Genomic DNA, 27,256 nt, shown 5'->3' with positions numbered 1-27,256 from the left:
ACTAATAAAGACTGCCTTTATTCTCGGCCTTTACAATTCTAAAGTCTTGGTAGTCAATTACAATTTCATTGATCTCATAAAAAAATAAAGCAAATAATTTTTATTTAGAAAAAAAGCTAGGGTTTTCCTAATAGATGTCAAGCGTTCGTACATCAAAACGGTTTTCAATCATTATTTTCAATTCGAACATATAAAAAACAAAATAACTAAAGTCGACATTCAATTGAGTTTAAAATTTTATACATTACGAAAGCAAATAATAATTTCTATGAGTTTTATTTTTAAGCTATATGCCGTTTAAAAATCTCTTTAGTTCTCATTTTAATTTTCCAAACCAACAAATTTATACCAATATTTGTAAGAAAACATAAATTCATTTTTGTATTATAATTGAGTCTTATATACATTTCCATGTATTATATGTTGATCTGTGTCGCTCTGCATCTCAGGTGATGAACTAAATTTTATTGGAAAAAATAATGTTTATATAAATAAATTATATTATGTGAGATGCAGAAAAGTGACGACCATTGATTTAATTGTAATGTTCTAAATATAAAAATCTCAGTACTTATTATATATTTAATAAAAATCGAAGTAATGACAAGCAATAGCAACTACGGCTGACAAGGACATTTCATTAAAACAAAAACCCAAAACTCTATGGATTTTTCAGAGTTTGTCCTTGTTTTTTACAATTGATCCTTTTAATATCCATATTTATTATAATACCTCTTGTAGCATAATTAGATGATTACTTTCACTGAGTCCAGTCATCATATCTTTGTAGTTTGGAATTATGTCAATGTACATTTTAATTATTTATTTATCTGCTAAATATTGTTTTCAAGAGTATAATTTGTAATTTAAGTTATAGTACATAAAAGTTATTTTTTCATTAGAAAATATTAGAATATTTGTATCCTTATATATTGTTCATTTTTGTTTGTTTATGAATTATCTAATAGATTTTTAAATCTATTTTCCAAAACTAAATTGCACATGGAATGAATTATTTTTATTATCAATAAAAACTATCAAGAAAAAATAACCAACGGCTTAATGTTTATATTTTTTATTGCCAAACAAGATAACCTGATAATAATAAATTTAGAAAGAGTTGGCACAATTTTGTTTTTTTTTTTCTCTTTTGAACTTAATAACAGGAAATTATAGTATAATTAGCAAAAGTAAGAAACTAAGAATTGACCGACCATTCATTGGTTTAAGACAATGAAAAGGCAAAACAAATACTTTTTATCTAATCTGGGTCCAATAGTATTACATAGATTACATAAACTCTATTTAAAATTACTTTAAATTAGTTATTGGTCCACAACTAATGTTTAATAGGGACTAATTGCGGCATTCGTTATCCAAATCTGATCATATCGACATTTTTTCAACAACACATTTCCAAGTTAAAATCGGTAAGATTTCCCAGGGAAACACCATATACAAAAATTGTGAAAACTCTGATGAAATTATTTCACTAAAAGCTTAACGAAAAAAAAAATAACAACAGCATTTTTCAATAACAATTTAAACTAAAGGGAATATAATAATAAATAATTATATACAAATGACAAAGGCTATGATATTTTAGAACTAATTTCGAAAAGTTTACACTTTCCATTAGAATCAAAATAACCCTAGGTACCAAAGATTATAGATTTGAGGAAGATAGGAAATTGGCTTGCGTCATACCAAATGTTGCATTTACCAGACTAGTTTAATACATGTTTGTAATCTTTTACATGTTTTTCGTTTTTATTTTTTAAATGAAAAATTTAATTTTCTTAATGAAACAATGTTAAATTTTAGGCAACAACAAAAAAATTACATTTTCCCCTTTATGGAAATTTATTTCGTGCACTTAATTTCTTTTTATTTGCATTTTAATGCTATGTCAATACTTGTCATATACGCGTTTGGTTCGAGTATTAAACTAATCTGGTAAATGGTTCGATCTCCTCAGTAGCTAATTTCCTATCTTCCTACAATCTATAATCTTTGCTAGGTACAAACAAGCAGTTGAATAAAATAGCTGTTCAGTTTAATCCATATATTGTTACTATTCTTGCTGGGTATCCCCGTTTGTGAAATGTTTGAAATTGATGCTATACTTAAATTTTTGTTTTGATTGCAAATAAATTTGAAACAATAGCTGTTTGTATGGATTCATATTGAAGATGAAAACAGCTTAATTTTTCAAATTTAAAATTCAAAGGCTTGTATGTCATTTACGAAACGAAGACTCAAACATAATTACAATTACCAGAATATTGATATTTAGTAACATTTGAAATGGTTTCGAAACCTGAACAGTAACAGTCTGTTGTGTAATGTCAAATTGAAAATTGGTTGGATTCTGTTATACAGGTAGATATTATGACAGCCTAAAAATATGCCATAGAATTTATTCAATCTACCGTTAGATATAAAGGGCTGGTATAACTACAACACATTTTATATACTTCCTAAAAGTATGCTATACTTTATTTATTGTATTCAAGTATACTAATAATCGAACACATAAATGAACATTTGCAAGGTTATATTGTTGTGTGATCGATGGCTTCTCAAGGGCAAAGATTATAGACTCAGGAAGATAGGAAATTAGCTACTGAGGAGATCGAACCATTTACCGGGTTAGTTTAATACTCCAACCAAACGCGTATACAAGTATTGACATAGCATTGCAAATGCAAATAAAAAGAAATTAAGTGCTCGAAATAAATTTCCATAAAGAGGAATATATAATTTTTTTGTTGTTGCCTAAAATTTAACATTGTTTCATTAAGAAAATTAAATTTTCAATTAAAAAAATAAAAACGAAAAACAACTGAAAAATTACAAACATGTATTGAACTAACATGGTAAATGCAACATTTGGTATGACGCAAGCCAATTTCCTATCTTCTTCAAGTTTATTGTCTTTGCTCAAGGGTGCCAGATATTATACTAAACGATACGATTAAATTATAACCGACTTGATGCTTTTCATAATCGACTTTCAATGTTAAAGGGCGGTATTAAGTTCGCATTATCGCACTAAAATAGCAATTTTTTCACTCTTAATTTTATTTTTGTTGTTTAATATTTCAAGGAAATATCGTTTAGATATTTCCTTGAAATATTAAACAACAAAAAAAAAACTTTTTAAATGGTTGCTTATGATCATTTCTTTTTGATGATTTTATTCTGCTTTTACAGATTTTTTTTTTCAATTTTTGCGGCTAAACTCGAACTTAGTACTCACCTTTACTACATAAATATTCCACAAAATTCTTATTTGGAAAATATCAGAATGAAAAAAGCGACCAACATATACGAATTGGTATAGTTAATCATTGAATTCGATCTAGGAATACAAAAGTCAAAATAAAATTCAAAAAAATGAAATCAACTTTTTGAAATCTTTCAAATTGATGGTCAAATTTTTGCAAATTTGAAAAAAGTAGGAAAGTTGACGAATTTGTCGAAAAAATAGAATGATCAACTTTTTGAATCTCATTGCAATCTCTAATACGACCTGCTCGTAGAAGTAGATGGCGGGAAAACAATATTTTTATATTTAACTAGAGGAGAGGCGAACCCATCATATGGTGCAAGTAAAATAAAGAAAAAAAAACAAAGCCAAAATAAAACTCAAAAAAATGAAATCAACTTTTTGAAATCTTTCAAATTGATAGTCAAATTTTTACAAATTTGAAAAAAGTAGGAAAGTTGACGAATTTGTCGAAAAAATAGAATGGTCAACTTTTTGAATCTCATTGCAATCTCTAATGCGACCTGCTCGTAGAAGTAGATGGCGGGAAAACCATATTTTTATATTTAACTAGAGGAGAGGCGAACCCATCATATGGTGCAAGTAAAATAAAGAAAAAAAATATATATAATGTTTTATAAAGTACAATTAAACAAATTTATTTCTTTTTCACATAAATTTTAAGTTAAAAAATAATAAAAAATAATAAAAATTATAATGATATGAAGGTATTTTAAAGAATTGTTTAAATTATATTATCGAAAAATATTCTTATTTAATTATAAATTATAGTTTGTTGTTGGTACTTAACCAAAAGGCAAAAAAATTCAATATTATATGTATGCTTATTTCAACAATAAAAAGTCGTAGAACGAGATTTAGGGAAAGTTTTGAACTATGGTGTTTTAAATTTTAATGGGCTAAAGCACGATATAATAAAATTTCTTCAAAGGAAAACATCTATTTGTAAATTCAATCTATTAAAGGGTGTCGATGGAATTAAAATTTAAGCTCAGCCAGCAGAGCCTAGATGTTTAAAAAAAAACTAGTTAAAAAGGGTAGCAAACAAGTTTAAGGCAAAAAGTCTTTTTTGTTTTTTTTTTCTGTTGGGGAAAAGAATATGTAAATTAATTTAAGATATCGCCTTTTTATAAATATTTTTCTAGGCTTGTAAAAGAATCAAGTTTCTTTGCCCATCCAGGACCACTGATATAAAGTATTGCATTTAAAAAAAGCATTGCTTATGTATGATTTTTATGTAAATGTAATAAAGCAATAGACCGAAATAATTCTTAAATATAAAAGCCAACAAAAATTCATTTAGTGTTATTAAAAAAAACAGAACTATATAAAAATATATAAGACCCAAAAAATATTGAGGGAAAAAGGCAAATTATATTAAATAAAGACACTTATCAATTAACAATTCAAATAACAATAGTTGTCCATTAAAAAAGGAAACCTAATCAAAAGTAAATTTGTATTTCAATTGCGTTTCTCGATTTCGTTTTTGTTTGGTAGTTGTAAAATAGTAAATGTAGTTATATTTTATTTTTTTTTTAGTAAAAGTAGTTATAGTAGTAGGTTTTTGTAGTTCTTGTTGTTGTATAAGTGGTGGTAATGTGAGAAGAGAGGTATTGTCTAAAACTAATAAATGCTACACGAACTAATTTAAAAGAAAGAACAAACTAAAATTAATATGTTGTTTTGTTTTTAAGATTACAAAGTAAAATAAAAATTATAATAAAAACGATGTATTATCAAGTGTTGTTGTAGTTGTTTTTTGTCTATAAATAAAGATATTTTGTTTTGTATTGTAAAATTGAATAGTTGATAGGAAAAAATCTATGCAGCAGTATCAACCTCCTCGACAATATGATTTGGTGATACTTCACTGGGTGTGGTAGTAGTAGCACTGGCCACACTTATGGGCTGTGTACTACTTATGGGGTTATTCGAAGCAGTTAAGGCAGAGGCAGCGGCAGCATCAACTACACCAGCCGCTGTTGCTGTAGTGGTTGCGCCCACTACACGCGCCCCATACGGAGCCCCTTTCAATTTGCGTGCCTCTCGTTTTTGTTTGCGTTGTTGCATTACCAAACGCAACTGATCTAATTTCGATTTTGTTTTCAAATTATCCATTTCTGTAGCACACTTCTGGCAGGTATGTTCACGTTCCCGTTCACCGGTCTCACTGTGGATGCGATAGCGACATTGACACACCTTGCGTTCATCGACCATCTGATGATGATGATGGTGATGGTGGGATGAGTGATGATGACCATTATGGCTGCTACTACCGCCATTGCTCTGGCTGATCGCTGCCCCATTCGGGGTGCTTGCCAAATCTGGGTGACAGCATGCATAACTTTTGCTCGATAAAGATTTGCTAGAATAATGACCATTACATTCACTGTAAGTGCATACCGAAGATGATGATGACGTAGAGCTGACATTTGCATTGGTTGTTGCATGTGACACAGAGCCACTATTTGAATTTGCTGAGACGCTAGATGAAGAAGAGTTATGTGTTTTAATGCATTTGACACATGGGTGGGAGGAGTGATGATGTTTCGATGAAAGCTGTAAACGAGAGCAAAAAAGAAATCATTTTTCATTATTACATTCTTTTTTTATTGAAATACACCCAAATAAATTCGTTAGTGGATTCAACAAAATCATCTTTACTCACATGTTTACTTCTGGAACTATGGTGTATAGCACCGGGTGATCCACTAGCAGCTGCCACAGAAGCTGCAGCTGCCGCCGATGTAGATGGAGCCTCAAAACTAATGCGAGCACCACGATGATATTGTGGTGTGGCACTTAATAGATCATTTAGAATGTGTATAACGGTAGATATATCTCTCTTGGGACGTCCATATCTGTCCTGCAGAGCCGGATTTAATGTACCCGAAAATGTCCCGGAGTATATACCCTTGCCATGATTTTTCATCGATTCTATTACAGCGCCAGAGCCGTTCTTACGTGGCGTTTCTTCACTTGCTGAAAAATCGATCTTATTGGTGAAAACTTCTTTGGATAGTTTGCGTAGAGTCTGGGTGAGATTGCGTGAAGCCTCGGCCAAGGTGCGAGAATCGGAAACAATGCCGGATTCATCCAGTCCTAAGGGTGTTGTTGTTGGCGTTGCTGATGGTTGGGCTGCAACAGATTGAACTGAAGTTAGAGGAGCTGCCACAACAACTGGTGTGACCATAGATGAAGTGCCTTTAATGGCAGCGGCTGCTGTTGAAGCTGTTGTTTTGGTTTTAATCGGTGATTGTGTAGAAATGTTGAGTGAATCGTCGCCAGAATTAAATCCACTATCATTCGAAACACCACGGGTTGGCGTTGAGGTGATACTAGGTTGCAATTTTACGTTGGTATTTTGTACTCCTGGGTGATGGTAGTGATGATGATGGTGGTGATGATGATGATGATGGCGATGCTTACGGCTAATCACATTGTGGGCAGTTTTGTGCAATGAAGAGGACGATGAACGCGAAGATGATGAGGACGATGGTAAATTTGAACCAGTGGTAGGCGGTGGCGTTAGAATGGCATTGGGATTAGTAGCCTTATAGTTGGGTGTGCTGGTCATCAATGAGCTTGTACATTGGTGTGGAGTCTGTTGTAGTGCCAATTGAGGTGTATGCGATTGTTGCTGCTGAGATATACATGATGTCTCTATGCATTGTTTGCTTGTAGAATGGGGTGGCATATTTATAGTGCTGCTACCCCCATTGAGTCTGGTGCACAAACATGAAGTCAATTTAGCTGCTATGGGATCTTGACAAATTGATGATGCTGGTGCTACCGTTGCCGTTGCAGCACCCATAGCTGAAGAATGTGGACCCAAAGCGACCGAGTTTACAATGTTGGAGGAACTATTGGTGCTATTCGATATACGGGGAATGTTTTTAATGGGTGTGGTTTTAATGGGACTGGAAACCAAATTTGATAAAGACTTTATGGGTGACTGTTCCAATAGGGCAGCCTCAGCCGTGGAGGGTGCATGGAAAGTAGTTGCTACGGGTACTATTGGAGAAGCGACTGGGACTATTGTAGAAGAAGCTGCGGGTTGAGGTGCAGAACCAGAACCAGATGCATTTACTGTTGTGGGAGGTGGTAAACGCGAAGGTTGTGCCATAGCAATGCTCTTTACAATGTTTTGTAGGCTTTCGTAATCACGTTTACTTAAAAACGAACTTAAATCGGAACTTTTGGTGGGTGTTGGTACTGGGGAGGCCGTAGAAGAACACTGCACTGCCGATGAATTCGATAATGGCAATGGAGCATTATTGGCTATTGATTGCATTCTGGTCGATGAGGACATAGGTGTCTTTGTAGCCGTCACCGGTGAGGTGGTGTTATTCGCATTTGTACGTGTTTGGCAGGCGTTCGAGGAATCCAGCTCCAGTTTTCTAACGGCTGTTGTTGTATTTTGAGCGGCGGCTACTACCGATGTGTTGGCCGAAGCTATTGATCCCGGTATATTACTATTATTATGATGATGGTGGTGGTGGTGATGATGATGATGACTATGATTTGCTGCTGCTTTAGCATTATTGCTGCTATTCGAACCATCCGATGTCTGGGTTGCTGTTGAGGTGGTCGAAGCGCTACGGCTGCTACTGCTACGATGATGGTGGTGGTGATGGTGATGACTGGAACGCGTACGAGAGGAACTACTGCAATTTGAGCTACCATGTCCAGTTCCATTAACTGGATTCACCGTACTCAGCTGTAATTGTATAAGCATCATATGATCACCCAAGCGCATGCTAAGATTTAATGGTGTTTTGCCACTTAGAAAATCGTTGACCTGTGAATCATTGAGAGATTCAAGGGCTTGCATAACGGTATTTTCAGGACGTTGAGCCTGCAATTGAAAAAATAGATATGAAGATATTAAAAGTGGAATATGGATTGAATAGATAAATAATATAAAAACTAAAATATCTAGGAATCGTGATTACTACAATCAAGGTGTTAAAATATGTTAAGAACCTAGGACGGTAAATTCAACAACTTCTGCCGCTTTAGTTTTCAATGTAAAAGAATATTGCATTTCACCAAATTCCCCAGTTGTTTGTGTAAGGTGCGTGTGATATCACACAGATATGACGCAATATTTACTACATTACTTAACACAACAACTTTTGCATTCAGTGTCTGTTCCTGCGCAGACTTATATATGTCTCTAAATTAATATTCACTACATACTTGAGTATGAAATCTCTTTTATTTTCCTATATAAACAAAACATGAGAAAAGTCAGATGTTAATAATAAGATAAACAGTTTTTTTTAAGTTTATTGAAAGAATTAGGTCATATTGTGCTATATAGACCATAAGGTGGATCGATTTCAATTGAGGAATAAAAGATGCTGAAACAATAAACTATAGTAATATAATTAAGTCTCACTGTAAAGAGCTATATAATTAACTTATTTCCAATATTTATTAATGGGTCCAAAAGAACATCAAATTTATGTGAATTGCAGACAAATAAAAATCCTACTTCATGGTCGGAAAGAACACAATTTTTCAATCAATCGGCATCTATGATACCAACTATAATTAGCATATGTATTTATTTACTATTTTTATTATAATAAATTAAACTTAGTTTCCTAAGTAACGGTTGCAAATTGCATTTCATATGCCCTCAAGAAATAAAAACGGGAGATCAGTCTATATGGGAGCTATAACAAAATATGGACCTCTGTAACTATTTTTGCTATGTATGTAAAATCGATTATTATCGGGTCTATAGTAAATTATACATTTTTTGCTGACCATCTCTATCATGAACATACTTCCTCAAAAAATGGGTTGAGTAGGTAAGTTTGCAAAAAATAAACTTGAAATTGATACCCGCAAATACAAGTCGGATTCAAAAAGAAGCGATTTCAAATTTTGCCCGAACAGAGAATCCAAGCACGGACTATTCGGTTTGTAAGCCAACACACTGGGCCATGTAACTCTTAAAAACATTTTTTTTCTGATTCATCACGAAATTATTTGATCCAATTAATTTTTTAAATGAAATTTAAACTTTAATTAAAAAATAATTGAAAGTCAATTAAAAAATTTATCGATAATATTAATTATTGTGATTGATATTTGTTTCAATAAAAACTTTTGTTGAATCAATAAAATTATTAATTGCATACTTTTTAAAACTCAATTAAGACTTTAATTGGAAAAATTTCCGTGAAATTTTTCTGTGTACACTCATCAACTCCCAAATATCCCTACCTACCGTCAAAAGCACACACACAAATTTTTTTTTCTGATTCAATCACGAAATTAATTAATCCAATTATTTTTTTAATTGAAATGTCTTCTATCACGAAAATGATAGTATCAATTACAGCTTTACTTGGACATAAAAAATATTTGATTAAAAAATTGATTTGATTGATTGCAAATTTCAATTAATTTTTCAATTGATTCAATTAGAAATTAAATTGATGTTGATTGCAAAACTTAAATAATTTTTTGAATTAACAACGTAACTATTTTCAATTACTTTCTTATCTGACTTTGTTCTTTTAGTTTGACTAAAAATTGATTGTTTGAAATAAATTTTTATTTAAAAATTTAAAAAAAAATCCATCACTCACTGACTTAGTCTTCCGAGTTTGATTAAAATGTAATTGTATCAATTTTTTTAATCAAAAATTTAAAAACTTTCAATCGTTAACTTAAAGCCTCTATCTTGATTAAAAAGTTAATTGTATCAATTAATTTATTAACTGAAAATTGCTTCATCTTCAATCAATTTTTTAATTGGAAATATTTTTGTGATATTTTTTTCTGTGCACGTAACGCATACATCCAAGCTGATCTATTTATAGAGCAGTGTGCAATTGACAAGCAAAGCGCATTTAAAGAAAACAAACAACTTTAGTTACAAACGTCTGATTGTCCGTTTCATAGTACTATATTAAATTTCTACTGAAACATCAAGATGTGTCGTATTTGCTGCGTAATGTGATTCGTTCTTCCCAAAGGAACGGCGCTCTATATAAATAAAAATGGTTTTTAAAGAAAACGAGGTTTATATACGGCAAAAACAAAAATCTATAAAAAATAAAATTTTCGTTTATAAATGTTTGAACTTTTCGAAGAGGTACAAAAAATTGTAATAAAAGAACAACGGTTGGTAGACTCGTTTTCCACATTATTGACTTTTTCCCCTATATTTGGTTAGATTCTTTAGAACATCTAAAATTTCGTAGCTATTAAATTAGTGAACAATATTTTTGAACTAAAACATATTGCCGTTTCAATAAACCCTTCGGATTATCCTATATCCGGCGAAAAAAAAATACCTTTTTTCAGATAAACGAAATTCCCCTTTCTGTGAACATATTTTCTTTAAGCGCAAATAAACCCAAATTTATGGTAATCGATTCACTGATTGGCTCTAATCTATTTTCTTTACCTTTAAAGAACATTTTCAGCGTCATAATAAAAGTATGTTTGTTTAAAATTTCGTTCCTCACAAAAGAAAACTCTTCTTTCAGTGTATGGGTACAAAAAAAGTGTGACTAAAATCACCCTTTACCATCCTTTTTGTTGCCTGCCACATTGTAAATAATTTATGGTATTTTAATAATTCTATAGGTATTTGCATATTCATTTGAGAATATGGCATTTTCGTTGCTCTTTCGCAAGGGACCTTTGCCTAAAATTAACATTGTTTTGTTGTTATTCTTTAGATTTAAGGTAATTGAACCTTTGCTACTTATTCTACTGGTGGAATTTGCAATGACGAGAATAGCTGGAATAAAAACAAAAGCATCAATAAAATGTCGCTTCTTCTTTGTGTGGTTCCATCAGATATCCACTCGGAATTGGTTGGATTGCCCTTTGTTGACACTTTGATAATTACAAAAATGCGATGAAGGAAAAGATGAAGAAAGTAATCAAGAAGGTCAGGAAATTTTATACACTCTTCTCATTCAACTGGTGAGTGTTTGATGAAGAACTTCGTAAACAAACTTTTTGTACATGTGTTTCAATCAATTTTCAATAAGTTTATGAACTACAAGGTGAGAATTAGTATATTGAAAAAATAAATAATTTTATTTTTTGAAAACGAAATTTTATACCAACGAAATTTTGTTTCTTCTTTTTGTCTATTACCATTGATAATTTCTAAAAACGGCCACAGAAAGTGTCCCTCGCAATAAAGGGTGGCACAATCTTTTTTCAAAAAAGTGACACATTTTTTTATAATGAATAGAAAATAAATAAATTTATATGGCTTTTTTAATACAATTGTGAAAGTCCATTTTTTAAATTAAATTTCAATTATCCTAAGGATATGGTCACACTGGGCAATTATTTGACCAAAATGAATGTCAAACTTTTTACCAGGACCATTTTGTAAATATATAGCGTTTTTGGAAAATACTATCATGATGTTATGTATTCATTCATATGAACTAAAAATGTTTGCTGGTTTGACTGCGAAGACGAATTATTTTTTGATTTCTGTCAAATATTTTCCCAGTGTGACCGTACCGTAACAATCATTTTACCTCAATTTAATCGTACCACCACTACTTGACCATTATAGTTCAGGGGAGTAACATGATTTAGCTACTGAAGACAATTTTCGTTGCATAGTTTTAGGCGCAATGATCACATCCTTAATTTTGATAAGATTTGAGATCAAAATTTAGAATATTACATTATAAAATTATTAAAAAAAACCTGTGGCTGACAAAAAGGGTGAAAAGTATGGAATTTATTGGCCCAAAAGTATCAACGCTTGAAAAAAAGTGGCAAATTTGCCAATAAAGTGGTACAACGGTACCACGGGACTGAATCTCGACCAGATCCTCTACACCAACTGTCCATAAAGTTTTTTAATGTAACCAAAATAGGTGTTGTGAAGAGTTGAAAAATTAATTTTTTGAAATACATTACCACCTGTCACGCATCCGAAGCATATTTCAGGGAAAGCTCAGCGCGCTACTCTGACCATACAATTTTATGGCTTTTGTCAAGGTTCAGATAAAATTTTGGATTTTTGTTTTTGTTATTATTTATAACAATTTTTATTGTGTATGGTCAACTTTTTATGGCTTTGGCTTATATACAACAAAATAAAAACAAAAACGAATTGTGCAATAAACACCATCGTCATTATATATACACATAGCATAGCATGTGAACGACGCCATCGTCATCACCATCATTATAATCAAGCACTTGATCGATCGATCGATTTAATTGGCAGAGTTGGTCAGTAGCAACAAATCGATCGTTAACGATGATTGCAACGTGAAAATGTTGAGTGTTAATATTAAACCATCAGAGAGTGTTTACCAACGCCCGCTAAAATCAAAGTGGAAACGGAATAACTGCCAGCATTCATTGTGATGCATAACATGATGATGATGGCGGGTGGAATTTCATGGCGCTACGTTATGTCGTCATTGCCACGATTAATGTGTCAGTCAGTCAGTCCATCATAATATACTATATGATGATTGAATTTGGACAGAAGAAAAATAAAACCAATTTTCTTATTTACTCTGTCTTGTTTTACCACACAAAAAAGTGCATCGTTATATACAATACGTATGGAACACATTGATTGAAGTATATTTTTAAGGACTGAGCTAATAAATTATTTGTATACAAAAATCTTTTGTTTTTTTTTCTTTTTGTTTTATTGAAAAAACGAAAAAAACATACTGAACAAATTGTACAGCAAGTGACACAGTGACCCATAAATGGAGTATACTCACAAAATATAATTAAGTCAATATCTGCATTATTACTGAGTTAAATTGGACTGATTGACCTTTGCCAATCTGTGGTAGATCGTTAAATGATTTTTATGCACTTTTGGAAATTAAATAAACAATATTGTTCGAAAATCATATGTAATATATGTGTACACAAGACTGGTAGAAAAAAATTGACGATATTAAAAAATTTTCCAAATATATATATTTGGTACTCAATTTTGGTAACACATTAATTTTAAGCTCATGTATATAATGTTCATAAACATATATAAAATGTTTGGAGCATACATGTTAATATGATAGAATATATTACGTTTGGGATATACATTTATCTAAATAAAATGTGTGTGGATGCAAACATATATTACATTTAGAAAATAAACATATATATGTTTAGAAAGAGAGAGAGAGTAAATTGAGAAAATTAAAGTGGTAACGGAGAGACATAACAAAAGACATCATCATAGCACAGTGAGAAAATCAAAGGAGAGCAATTGGTTCGTGCTCTACTTGAGATCAAAGACAATACACTTTAAAAGATGGGAAATTGGCTTGCGTCATAGCAAATGTTGCATTGAAGGCGCTAGGTCCATACACGTTTGTAATTTTTTTTATTTGCATTTTTTAAATGAAAAACTTAATTTTTTGAATTGAACAATGTTAAATTTTGAGCAATAAATTAAAAATTATATTTTCCCGTTTGTTCCCAGATATTTGCAACTCTTTATTTGCATTTTAATGTGTCCAACCAAACACGTAAACGACAAGTAGGGACCTAGCGCCGTCAATGGTATGATGTTCTCAGCAGCCAATTTCCCATCTTCTTCAGTGTATTGTCTTTGCTTGAGATATATATTTTTTTGTGTATAATGTTTTAGTAAACTTGCATAAAATGTTTGGGACATATATGATAGAACATATTATGTTTCGGACACCAATTTTTTAATTAAAATGTCCGTGAATGCAAACATATGTTATATTAAATTTAGATTTTTCGTATAAACATATTTATGTTTAGAAATGACAGAGAGAGCGAGACTATTGTGTACAAAACTAAAAATGGCAACAGGGAGAGATAATGAAAGACATCAACATAATACAGTGGGAGAATCAAATGGGAGCAATTTGTTGGAGACAATACAATGGGTTTTTGTAAATTAATTTGGTAAACAAAGTATTTGTTAATTTTCAAGTACATTTTTATTTGTTTTATTTTTTATAAACGACAAGAATTTTCTTGGTTTTGATTTCAGCTTAAAACCATGCATTGACTAAACTACAAGTGTAACTTAACCAACAGAAGAAAAGAATGTTTGTCAAATTTATTTGGGCCAAGCCCTATAGACTGCAAGCTGGTTTGATGGACGCACGTTTCGGAATTACCACATTCCTCATCAGCATCCTCTACTTGCAGCAGCAAAACTAAACTAACCAGTTATGAGAATAAATTCAGGCAGTTCACTAAACCCAAAGTGAACCACACTTGAACCTTCCGCAAAAAGGTTTATGATAGCCGGCCTTTGCCGAAATAAATTCTTTTCCAAGAATTTATTTTACAATTTTGTTTAGAAACAATAACAAAAATTAATTGTGTAATCAAATCAAAAAACTCAAAGAAAATAAATTTTCAATATATTTCAATCATGAAAATAATTAATCCAATTATAATTTTTAATTGAAATGTCTACAATCACCAAAGTCAATTAAAAAATTAATTCAGTTTCAATCCGATACTTATTTGATACAATTAATTTTTGTAATTGTTTTTTGTTTCAATTAAAAAATTTGTTGAACAAATTAAATTTTTAATTGCATAATTATTTTTAAAATTCATATTAATAAGAAAAATTTTGGTGATGGTAATTATATTTTAAAACAGATACAATTCAATTAAAACTTTAATTGGTTCTATAAAATCAACATAAATTAATTTTATAATTCGAGCAATTAATTTGTTAGTTGAGATTTGATTTTTAAGGCATACATACTATAATTTTTTCTCAATCATTTTCGCGATCGAAAGATTATTAGTGAAATTAAAAGATTTCTAAAAGTCTAAAATGGTACTTTCACAATTTTTTCACAAAAAGTGAGACGAAAACTCGAATTTCGTATTTGATATCCCTTCATTTCCCTTATATTCATTTTCATATTAATTGGTATATATTTCATTATATACATTATTTTGTATAAAAGAAATCCCATGCGCGTATACACTAATATATGACCTATATTAAAACTACCATAATTAATTAAAATAATCGAAAGTGTTGACATAATAATTTTTAATTATATAGTTGTTCCTTTCAGATATAATTCAAACACATTGTGGCATTGTTAAAAAAATACAAAAAAATAAACAAAACGTTTATACTGCAGAAAATATGCCGGTTATTCAGTTTTGGCTTTGCTGCTGCTGTTATTATTATAAAGCAGCAGCTTTCGTTTTTCATTTCATTTACATTTATTTGATAATCAAAACCTATTATTAATATAAAATAAACCCTGAGTGAAAAGAGAAATACATAAAGCCAACGTAAGCAACAACAATAATAAAGTTTTCCAATTCATATACATATGTATGTATTTGGTATTCGATTAAACCGAAAGAAACTGAAAGTGCATTTATCATGACGCTGAATGAAGGCGGTGTTAAAAATCTGGATGTCGGCTTCGACATTAACTGGTGAGTTGTTACAAAAGATTTGCTATCGAAATATAACTTAGCCTAAAAATAAAATAGATATATAATAATAGATAAATATGTAATAAATTAGTAAAAAATGTTACATATTTTCTTATTATGCAATTAATTTTTTTTTATACAAATTTAAGAGGCTGCCTTTTCAAAATAGTAACAAATATACCCAAATTTTTCATCCTATTAAAAATCTAGCAATAATTTTTTTCGGTAATGATGACTTCATTCATATTATGATTCCCATAAATAATACAAAACGTCCTGTTCTATTTTTAAAAATTTCCCAATTTTTTGGAAGTATTGAGTTTAACAATTTGCAATCATTGTCAGCGATGTTATTTTATTTTTATGATAAACGCCGGTCACAAATCAAATGACTCTGGAATGTTGTCGTAAACATAACATACATTCCACATTTCGCCTCCACCCTACTCTTATTCATTTTTTTACTTTTGGTTATTATGCGTTATTTGTAAACGTTTGCAATAAAAAAAATCAACAAGAGCGTCAGCAGCAACAATTTGAGAAAGTGTGAGGTGCTGTTTTTGCCGTTTTGTTTTGTTTTTGTTTCTTTTTTTATCGAAATTTTAGTTGATTTTTTGTTGTGTTTTTACTAAAAGTGTACCAAGGTCAACAACACAACTAAAATAAAACAAAAATAATAAATAAAAAAATCAAACAACTCTACTACTACATTTTTTAAATGGGTATTAAAACATGATTGTGCGGCGATACAGTGATAAAAGATTCCACAATAAGATAAAATATTTTAAATATTAATAGTTTTTTTTTTGTTTTGTTTTTGTAATTAAATAATTATTTTATATCAGAGGACGACAGTACACTGAAAAAAAAAGTATTGATCTAATACGAAAGATAGTTCAACCTAAATTTTAGGACACACAATGTACTCAATATCGATGAAAATTTTCTTTACATTGATGAAATTTTAATCAAGAGAAAATTTATAATCCCCATCGAAACGTAGGATGAAATTATGAAATAAATAATCTTTTATTTGCATAAACTCATGACCTTGAAAGCCTGACTAGAAACTCTAGAAAGCATAAAACAACGAAAGTTTATAATCTTTCCTTCAAAATTTGTTTAATTAAATTTAGGACATGAAACTTGAAAATTTGTGTCCCTTCGTTAAAGTCGTATGCCTTTGAAGTATGGTATATTTTCCTTACAGTAATGAAAAACAACGTCTTTAAATTAACTGATATACTGAATCTTTGGATTTAAGATAAAAACGCTTCAAATTTAAGTTAAGACATACATATTTTGGGATTTTGTAATTGTGTTTTTTTTAACTGTTATAATTTGAGTTTTAAAGGGGAATTAGTTTGCAAGTAAATAGCTTATTTATTTATCGCAAATAGATAATGAAATTTCAATAAATTAGATCGAAATCCTAATTTTAATTTTATCCCTCACAAAAGCAGATTTAAAGAAACTTCATTCAAAGTGAACAAATCACTTTAGTTGCAAATGACAGATTCTCCATTTGTTACAAACAATTTAAATTTTTACACAAAACTGTGTCATATTTGTGGCATAAAGTGACTCGTTTCTCAGAAAAAAAAAACAGTGGTTAATATAAACTGAATGATTTTGGAATAAAGATTTTTTATTTACGCCAAAAATGAAAATTTTGTAACAAATTTTCAAACCCATTTCCAAATATTTAACGGTTAGCTTAAGTATACTCGTACATAAACATATTGATCTCAAGACCAATTTCTTAGGCTATAGTATCACAGAAAAATATCACCAAAATATTTCCAAAAAAAAAAAAGACGATTGAGTAGTAGTAACAGGTTGGCTGATAAGTCCCCGGTCTGACACATAGATTTTTAGATAGTACCAACCTTCAAATGATTCGTGTCAAAATTTGACGTCTATAAGTCGATTAGTTTGTGAGATAGAGCGTCTTTTGTGAAGCAACTTTTGTTATTGTGAAAAAAAAAATGGAAAAAAAGCATTTCGTGTTTTGATAAAATACTGTTTTCTGAAGGGAAAAAATACGGTGGAAGCAAAAACTTGGCTTGATAATGAGTTTCCGGACTCTGCCCCAGGGAAGTCAACAAAAATTGATTGGTATGCAAAATTCAAGCGTGGTGAAATGAGCACGGAGGACTGTGAACGCAGGGGACGCCCGAAAGAGGTGGTTACCGGCGAAAACATCAAAAATATCCACAAAATGATTTTGAATGACCTAAAATGAAGTTGATCGAGATAGCAGAGGCCTTAAAGATATCAAAGGAACGTGTTGGTCATATCATTCATCAATATATGGATATGCGGAAGCTATGTGCAAAATGGGTGCCGCGCGAGCTCACATTTGACCAAAAACAACAACGTGTTGATGATTCTGAGCGGTGTTTGCAGCTGTTAACTCGTAATGCACCCGAGTTTTTTCCGTCGATATGTGACAATGGATGAAACATGGCTCCATCACTACACTCCTGAGTCCAGTCGACAGTCGGCTGAGTGGACAGCGACCGGTGAACCGTCTCCGAAGCGTGGAAAGACTCAAAAGTCCGCTGGCAAAGTAATGGCCTCTGTTTTTTGGGATGCGCATGGAATAATTTTTATCGATTATCTTGAGAAGGGAAAAACCATCAACAGTGACTATAATATGGCGTTATTGGAGCGTTTGAAGGTCGAAATCGCGGCAAAACGGCCCCATATGAAGAAGAAAAAAGTGTTGCTCCACCAAGACAACGCACCGTGCCACAAGTCATTGAGAACGATGGCAAAAGTTCATGAATTGGGCTTGAATGAATTGCTTCCCCACCCACCGTATTCTCCAGATCTGGCCTCCAGCGACTTTTTCTTGTTCTCAAACCTCAAAAGGATGCTCGCACGGAAAAAAATTGGCTGCGATGAAGAGGTGATCGCCGAAACTGAAGCCTATTTTGAGGCAAAACCGAAGGAGTACTACCAAATTGGCATCAAAAAATTGGAAGGTCGTTATAATCGTTGTATCGCTCTTGAAGGGAACTATGTTGAATAATAAAAACGAATTTTGACAAAAAAAGGTGTTTTTCTTTGTTAGACCGGGGACTTATCAGCCAACCTGTTAGTGTGACATTTCTAAGTGTCTCAAAACTTCTATATACAGTTTGTGTAAACGCTGTTCGGACTCGGCTATTGAAAGGAGGTCCCTTGTCATTGAGCTAAATATAGAAACAGACAGCATTCCGTGATAAGAGAGAAGTTCACCTCCTGCGGTATCAGGTAAGCCTAAAATAACGGGCTGCCACTATACATAAACCAACCATGTATAGGAGCGTTATTTAATTTCTTTTTAGTGTCTATTCATTCTCTTACCCACCCCGAATGGTAACGCTACTGCACTCCATGTAAATTGGTTTAATTGTTTATAACATATGAATAGTTTCATACCATGACCAGAGAATGAAGCCGACCCATTTTTGTCGGCGGCGGCTGACACTAAATTTTTGTCTCCGGCGGCGGCGGCTTGACGGCTAAGCCGATATAGATTTGTCCATTCGGCGGTGGACAATTATCCATTATAAAATCAATTTGAAGTTATTCGAATGGTAATGAGATTAGTTGTACAACCAATCTTACACTCAAATTTACATTGACTTCAAATTTTCTGAGCAAATTTTTTTGCAAAGTTATTATAGCAGTGTGAAATAGATTGATTGTGGGTGGAAGGTTCAAAATTTTGGAATAAAGTACGACAATTAGTAATACATTTTTCTGATTTAAATCGATATTTTTGATTAATTGGCGGCTAAATTTGAGTCGAGATGAGTCGATATATTCGGCGGCGGCGTCGACTGGTCAAAAATCGTCGGCGGCGACTGAAATCGGCGGCGCGACTCGGCGGCTTCATTCTCTGACCATGACACATCATTTCAATTGCATGTGATTAAATTAAATGGCAATTGTCACTATGGGAAAAAATAGGCCTACGTTTATAAACTCACGCACAATTTCACACACTTTTTGCCATTTTCGATACTATGAACCATAATTTCACAAAGAGCCAAGTCAAAAAAAAAAAAAATGGAAGTCTCTAAAAGGGAATGAAATTATGTTGGCCACATATAAAATTTATGGGCAAATACAAATAATTGAATTATACATACAAAGCAGTGGATTTTTGAAAGATAGATATACTGTAAAAAATATTGTATTAATACTACAGATTGGAATACCTCTAATTTAGGACAAAACTATATATGCATACTATATTAAGGAACAATGTCTTTAATATAAAGATTATTTATTAAAATTATATTAACTAGAAGTTTCTTTAATTTGAATTATTTTTGGAATTTGATGGAGTTTATATTTAACAATGTCTTTTAAGACAAGAAAAAAGGAAATAGTCAACATTACTCAAAGACTTAGTATACTATGGAATTAAGGTATTGAAAATGTATTTTTCACTTTCAGATTTTGTATTGTTTTCGCCTATGTGATAAAGACCTGTTCTGCATTTTTGTTGTTTTTTGACAGTCAAATTTATCTTTGACTTGCATGGTACCACGTTTTACCTGTGCTATCGCAAAGCAAAAATCTTATGAAGCATACCCACATAAAGGAATTTACATATTTTTCTCTTTTACCATTTCAAAATTTCATTTATTAGAGGTCGATTTAAAATTCCGCAGTGTCAGAAATTCAAAGCTTTGTGTTGTCGATAAAATAGCAATGGATTGCCCTTTGGAGTTTTTTCCATTATTACCTAACTGAAAACTTAATAATCCGCAACCAACTTTATTACATTTAGTTTAATCATTTAAATCTGCTTTAATACACTTCAACATACAGAGAGAGTATTGTGCTAATAAGATTAAATTTATTATAACAGGTAAAAGGTAATTATCTACTTTTTAGGACACCAAATAAATGAAACATTTAATTTAAACAAATTTTAGATAGTTTTCTATGTTTTACATAGTTTGGTTATAATTATATTTTAAATGGAAGAACATTGACTAAAATTATTTTTAAATTAAAATAAAAACGAAGCACAAAAAATTATTGCATCAATTAATTTTTTAGTGGACCTATTAATTGTTTAATTGTCATTGGTGATTGATACTATAATTTCTATATTCGTAGAAATTTTTAATTAATAATTGGATCCATAAATTTTGGGATTGAAGACAAAGATATGTTTTTTTTTTTTTTTTTGTAAAAACTTTATGGCAAATACAAGAACTTTTTATTAAACCTACAATACTCGTTTTGAACTTTGCGTCATTCACTTTAAGATTTAGCCAATTGAAGTAAGGCAAATTGACCTTGGTGCTAATACAGGAAAAAATATCACTAATACTTTTTAAATTAAAAAATTAATCATTAAGTCAATGATAGAAGACTTCAAAATTTATAATTAAAAAATTAACTGATGCAATAACATTTTATTAAATCGGAAAACTAAGTCAGATAAAAATAAAACTATTGAACATTTTTTTAATTTTACTTAAAAATTTTATTGAAACAATAAATTTTTTAATCAAATTGAAAACACTAAGCTAGTTAAGAAAGGGATTGAAAATAATTCGATAAATTAATTTCGAGGTTGAATGGGAAACTTTTTTAGTGAGTAGTGTGTTGCTTTCTTATTATATCGCATATCACCAAAATATTTCCAATTAAAAAGTTACGAGGGCAGTTCGGAAACTTCTTAGCCTAGCACAAAGCGCGGTATAAACAGAAAAAAGTTGTGTTTTGGAAACTTCCATGAAAGTGCTCCTGCTGAATTTAAACGTGGTCGTACAAGCATTGAAGATGAACCACGTAGTGGACGTCCAAAAACAGCAACAACAACAGAAATTGTAGCCAAAGTGCATGATATGGTATTAAATGATCGACGAATAAAAGTGCGTGAAATTGCTAATATCATGGGCATCTCAAATGATCGAGTCCATTTAATTTTGCATGAAGAACTACAGATGAAAAAGCTTTCTGCAAGATGGGTGCCGCATTTGTTAACAGTCGATCAAAAACGCATAAGAATGAACATTTCTCAAGCTTGTTTGGATCGTTTTAAGTGAAATAAAATGGATTTTAAGCGTCGTTTCATAACTGTTGATGAGACATGGATCCACCACTATAGTCCAGAGACAAAAGAACAATCCAAACAATGGACTGAAGCTGGAGGAAGTGCCCCAAAGACGGCAAAAACAATTCAATCGGCTGGTAAAGTTATGGCAACGGTTTTTTGGGAGTTCAAAGGTATTTTATTGATTGACTATCTGCAAAAGGGTAAAAAAATAAATTCAGAGTACTATTGCAACCTTTTGGATCAATTAAATGTACAAATTCGAGAAAAACGTCCTGGCTTACAACACAAAAAAATTTTTTCTTCAAGACAACACACCAGCGCACAAGAGTGTTTTAACATTGGCTAAATTCAACGAATTAAAGAACGAGTTGCTTGACCACCCACCTTATTCTCCTGATTTAGACACTGGGAGACTTTTACTTGTTCCCAAATCTAAAAAAATTCCTTGGTGGCAAGCGTAGCAAACGAAGATGCAATTACAGTTGTAAACCACTATTTTCAAGACCTTGAGCAAGACTATTTTAATCAAGGGATAGAATTGCTAGAAAAGCGTTGGACTAAGTGTATTGAAGTTTCAGGTGTTTTTATTGAAAAATAAAAAGATTTTTGAAAAACTAACTATTCTCTTTCATTGATAGGCTAAGAAGTTTCCGAACCGCCCTCGTAATTAAAGCTGAAAATTTTTTCAATTAAAAAATTAATTGATTCAATAACTTTTTAATCAACCTAGAAACATTAAGTCTATTAGGTCAATGATTGAAAATTTTTAATTAAAAAATTCATTGATACAATTAACTTTTTAATCAAACTCGTAATACTAATAAGTCAGTTAAAAAAAGTGTTGGACATTTCTGAAATTTTTAATTAATTTTTTTTCAAGCAATCAATTGTTAATCAAACTAAAAACACTAAGTCGATTCAGAAAGTAATTGAAAAAAGTTAACTTTTTTAATAAAAAATTAATTGAATTTTGCAATCAACATCAATTAAAGTTTTAATTGAATCAATTAAAAAATTAATTGAAAATTGCTAATGAAATCAATTAATTTTTTGATTAAGTATTTTTTTTTTTTTTTTTTTGCTCAATTAAAACTGTTATTTATACTATCATTTTCGTGATTGAAGACATTTCAATTAAAAAATTAACTGGATCAATTAATTTCGTTATGGAATCAGAAAAAAAATTGTTGTGTGAGTATTTTACTATGCAATTTTATTTATTTTATTTCTTACTCGGAATCAGTACCAAAATTTTTAAATGAATATCACAGTGTTTATACTCAATTCAATTTTTTTGTTACCACTGAAGGAGGATTTTGCATACATGGTTTAATTTTTTATAATAAGAAACTTTGTATTTTTAAACTAACCACTATTTGTATAGTCTAATATCCTAATATTAATTTCATAGAGCCCAGAATTTGGATCAATAATATAAATAATTTTCAGATATTTGTTTATTTTAATGGGCTGTTTTGGTCAATGTATATAAATGCATTGCAATAGTTTAAAGAGTAAACCGTTAAAGCCAAACGGAGCATCAAAATGGCCGTAAAAATAGAAAACTTTTGATATCCATCTTTAAAATATTAGTCGAGTATCTTTGAAGTAAGGTAAATTGTACTTAATCTAAAGTAAAAAGGGTTGGTGCGACATATTCTTGGGATTAAAATCTCAAAAATAAGCTTTTTTCGTCTTTTTTAATATTGAATCTTTGAAACAACAAACAAAAACTTTCTAAAAATTGCTTTAAATCTTCAATTATTTGTGATCTGGAAGTAGAGCAAATTTCGTTAATATTCAATGAATTTTATTCACTATAGGGTGGAAGTACTTCATTTTCGCGTTCTCTTCACTGTCTTGGATGTTTATTTGAATGGAGAAATTATTCCGACCTCATCATGGTGTGCAAACATTTGATCGACTATTATATCACGGTCAATCTACTGCCAATATTCGGATCGAAGTTCCAAGTTTTCCGCGCAAAAGTTGTTTTTTAAAGAGATAAAAGTGTAAATAACGCCTGATAATTATCCATGTGTGTGGATATTACACACCCTAACCTACACACAAAAAACTTTTTTTCTGATTCAATCACGAAATTAATTGATCCAATTAATTTTTTAATTGAAATGTCTTCAATCACAGAATTGATAGTATCAATTAAAAAATTAATTGACAGTCAATTAAAAAATTAATTGTTCCAATTAAATATTTAATTGATACTATTAATTTGTGTGATTGATTTTTATTTCAATTAAAAATTTGTTGAATCAATTAAATTTTTAATTGAATATTTTTTAAAACTCAATTAAGATTTTAATTGGAAAAATTTTCGTGAAATTTTTTTCTGTGTAGTTATAGCTTCAATTTGTTTCTTGTGAATACACTGTGTATCACGATCAATCCGTTGCAAGACCAAAAGAAGAGTAAGTTGGACTCATCGATGCCCTTTGCAATTAAAATAATTCTTTTTACCAATTTCTTTGTCATATCAGCCATTAACATTCTTTGGCATAAACTTATTATTATTATTGTTATGATTTTCTTTTATTCTTTCTCCGTTTTTTTTTTGTTTATCACCACCATCATTTACAAAGTAAACAAAAATACCAAAAAACAATCTTTTGTCTTGGACGCCGGTTGCAAACAACAGATAGACTGATGGACGAAAATTAATTCTGAAATTTTTTCTTTTTGGGATTTTTATTTCTGAATGACTAGTGCGAGAGAATGGCTGTATGAATGTTCAAGAGTGACGTATCCATTCAACGTTTGCAGGCAGCAGATAGTACAGTGTTGGTGGGTGTTGCAATCCCCAATAATATCCAAATATTCCAAGTTTCCTTGCGCCAGTGTCTGAACAAATAAAAAATTATCAAATAAAATTCGGATGCAAATAAGAATCCAATGCCTTTCTTTGTGTGGTTGAAGTGTCTTCGAATCTGACAGTAGGAAAAAACAAATACAAGTGAGCATGTATAACCAAAAAAAAATTGACTTGCTGAATGGACAGTGTGTCATCGTTGCATTATTATATATGAAATATTTTTCACAAATCTATTTGTCATACCCATCATGAATAAAATAATAATAAAATATGTAAAAATAGAACAATTATTATAGCCAATGACAATATGCAAAAATTATAAAAAGAGATTCTGCGAGTCTTTCGTCTGCTACGCAAATTAACAGTTCAGTCCATACAACAAGGAGTTTGATTGTCGTACTCGATTTAAAATTAGACTTTTGAGACCTAAAAGTCTTTTCAACTAATCGACTTTTTGCAAAAAAAAAACTCGAAATCAAATTTTTGCAACCTTCAAATCGAGTTTGATTTTTTCGAAAATTATGTCAAACCGATAAACATTTTTTACAACAAACGAAAATAGCGCAATTTTGAGACTGTTTTTTACACTAAAAAAAAAGTGAACCCCATATTTCACTAAAGCCGCATATTTCACTTTTATTTCATGGAATTATTACCTTTTAAGAAAGTTTCCATGACTTTAATATTTTTTGCGTACGTTAGTTAAATTAACTAAAACAGAGGAAAAAATTATACACAAATGAAGCATAAAGATTAACCCTTTCACTACCGAAATGAACCTAATGTTAAAAACTTTAATTTTTCTTCTGTTTTTACTTGTACTAACAGCATGTAGAACAAAAATTGCCATTTGGAAAATCTACCTCAATTACTTCAAGAGCTATATGAGCTTGTTCTGAAAACTTGATTCTTGAATTGTGACCAAATGGCCTTACGAAAATAAGCGCTATTTGGCCTATAATATCCCTCAAAGTGTGAGAAAAAATACAAAAAAGAATCCGAAGAGGTATCAGCTATATTTTTTGTATGAATTTCCATTTACTAGAAACATACAGTAGAAAAATTTTCTCAAATTTTCATATTTTTCGTTTATTGCCAAAGAAGTTCATAAAAATGTATTTTAGACCTGTCCTTCTAAGGGGACATCGGTAGTGAAAGGGTTAACTAAATTCGTGTATCCCACAAAATAGTTCAGAATTTTAAAATTTACCAATAATGCGCCCATCTTGAACTTCGTATGGCACTAAAGACATTCTTGCAATTTTGAACTCTAATTTTTTCCGTGAAACTATAAAATTTTCTTAAAAAAAAAGTGAAAAAAATTAATTATGTCTAATATATTTTCTTGAATTTGTCGAAAAATATTTACTTATTTTTGTGATATCGACCCGATGTCATAGTTTGTAATACAGTTTAGTTAAAATTTTCTAAAAATAATCGAAATTTTCTAAAATTAACCAAATTTTTTCTTCCTGGTGGGTTCACATTTTTTTCAGTGTATGTACGTTCCTATTGAATGTAATGTTGTACTAATATGTCCGATATTTTTTTAGGGTATTTATGTTTATATGTTATGAGGTAGATTCCCAAAATTTAAAAAAAAAAAAATCGATGTAAAAGTAAAATTCTCAACAGTAGGTTTGATTCGGTAGTGAAGAGGTTAAAATCACTACCAAATATTGTTGGTGAGATCAAACACTTCAAAGTGATCAAAATGTTAGTGTGTCTCATAATAACTCGTTATAGGGATACTGGTAGCGTCCCGAAACGCCTGGTGGGAACGCTATCTGTAAAAACCATACAAACAAACAAATACACACCGTGAAAGGATATATAACGAATTCTACCTGAAGCCGTACCGATTCAAAAAGGCGGGCCTTACAAGAAATTTCTGTGGTTACACTATGGTAGTGGTTTTTCGTACATCTTGTTTCTGACAAGAGATATTTCGTAATTCATAAAAAGTGATTGTAGAAATCCCCAACACTCCGTCCTCTTGCCAATTTGGTCTGCATTGAAAAACGATCTAAAGCTGAAGCCGGTAAAACCTTAAGGGTGATACTACACCCAAAAAAAAGTTTACTTGAATCCAAAGATTTTGACCTTCCCTTAAGGATTTTGGTATTGATTCCGAGCCAAATATGCGGCTTCTTTAAAATAAAGATTTTTTTTAGCTTTAAATTTAGGACCAATAAAATTAGAATTAGGATACATATCTCATTTATCAAATTTTTATCGTCTCTTCGCGGTTTATTAACAAAGATGCGGCTTCTTTAAAATATAAAGGATACTTCAAAGTAAAAAAATGTTTTCTTAATTCCAAAAAACTTTAATCCAAAGACGCTAAATCCTCAAAATAAGTCTTAGCCTATATTGGAAGCGTTTTTATCTTAAATCTAAAGTTTCAATATTTCAATTAATTTAAGGACAATTTCTTTAAATCAAAAATGCGTTTCTTTACTTTAAGAAAAATTAGCCTTAGTACAAAGACATGCGACCTTAGCAAGGGACGCAAATTTATAAAATGTATGTCCTAAATTTGATGAAAAAAAAATTGAAGCAAAGATTATAAACTTTATTTTAATTTAAATTTCATTATTTCAAAGAAATTTGT

At 30.8% G+C, this 27,256-nt stretch overlaps 1 protein-coding gene across 1 annotated transcript in view; it reads right to left on the bottom strand.

The window, feature by feature from the left end:
* Positions 1-3,899: 3,899 nt before the first annotated feature.
* The window catches only part of stx (ubiquitin-like domain-containing protein stuxnet), a 115,178-nt gene continuing 91,821 nt past the window's right edge, over positions 3,900-27,256 (bottom strand). Inside the window, exons 3-4 of the mRNA XM_075302824.1 lie at positions 5,964-8,153; positions 3,900-5,854 (exon numbers count right to left, since the gene is read on the bottom strand). Of these exons, the coding sequence (XP_075158939.1) occupies positions 5,117-5,854; positions 5,964-8,153 (2,928 nt within the window). The 3' untranslated portion in view covers positions 3,900-5,116. The remainder of the gene's footprint in view (positions 5,855-5,963; positions 8,154-27,256) is intronic.

Source organism: Haematobia irritans, chromosome 3 (assembly GCF_050003625.1).
Source record: "Haematobia irritans isolate KBUSLIRL chromosome 3, ASM5000362v1, whole genome shotgun sequence".
Taxonomy (NCBI): Eukaryota; Metazoa; Arthropoda; class Insecta; order Diptera; family Muscidae; genus Haematobia; species Haematobia irritans.
The sequence above is the reverse complement of the archived record's forward strand: the minus strand, read 5'-3'. Positions and strand labels throughout refer to the sequence as shown.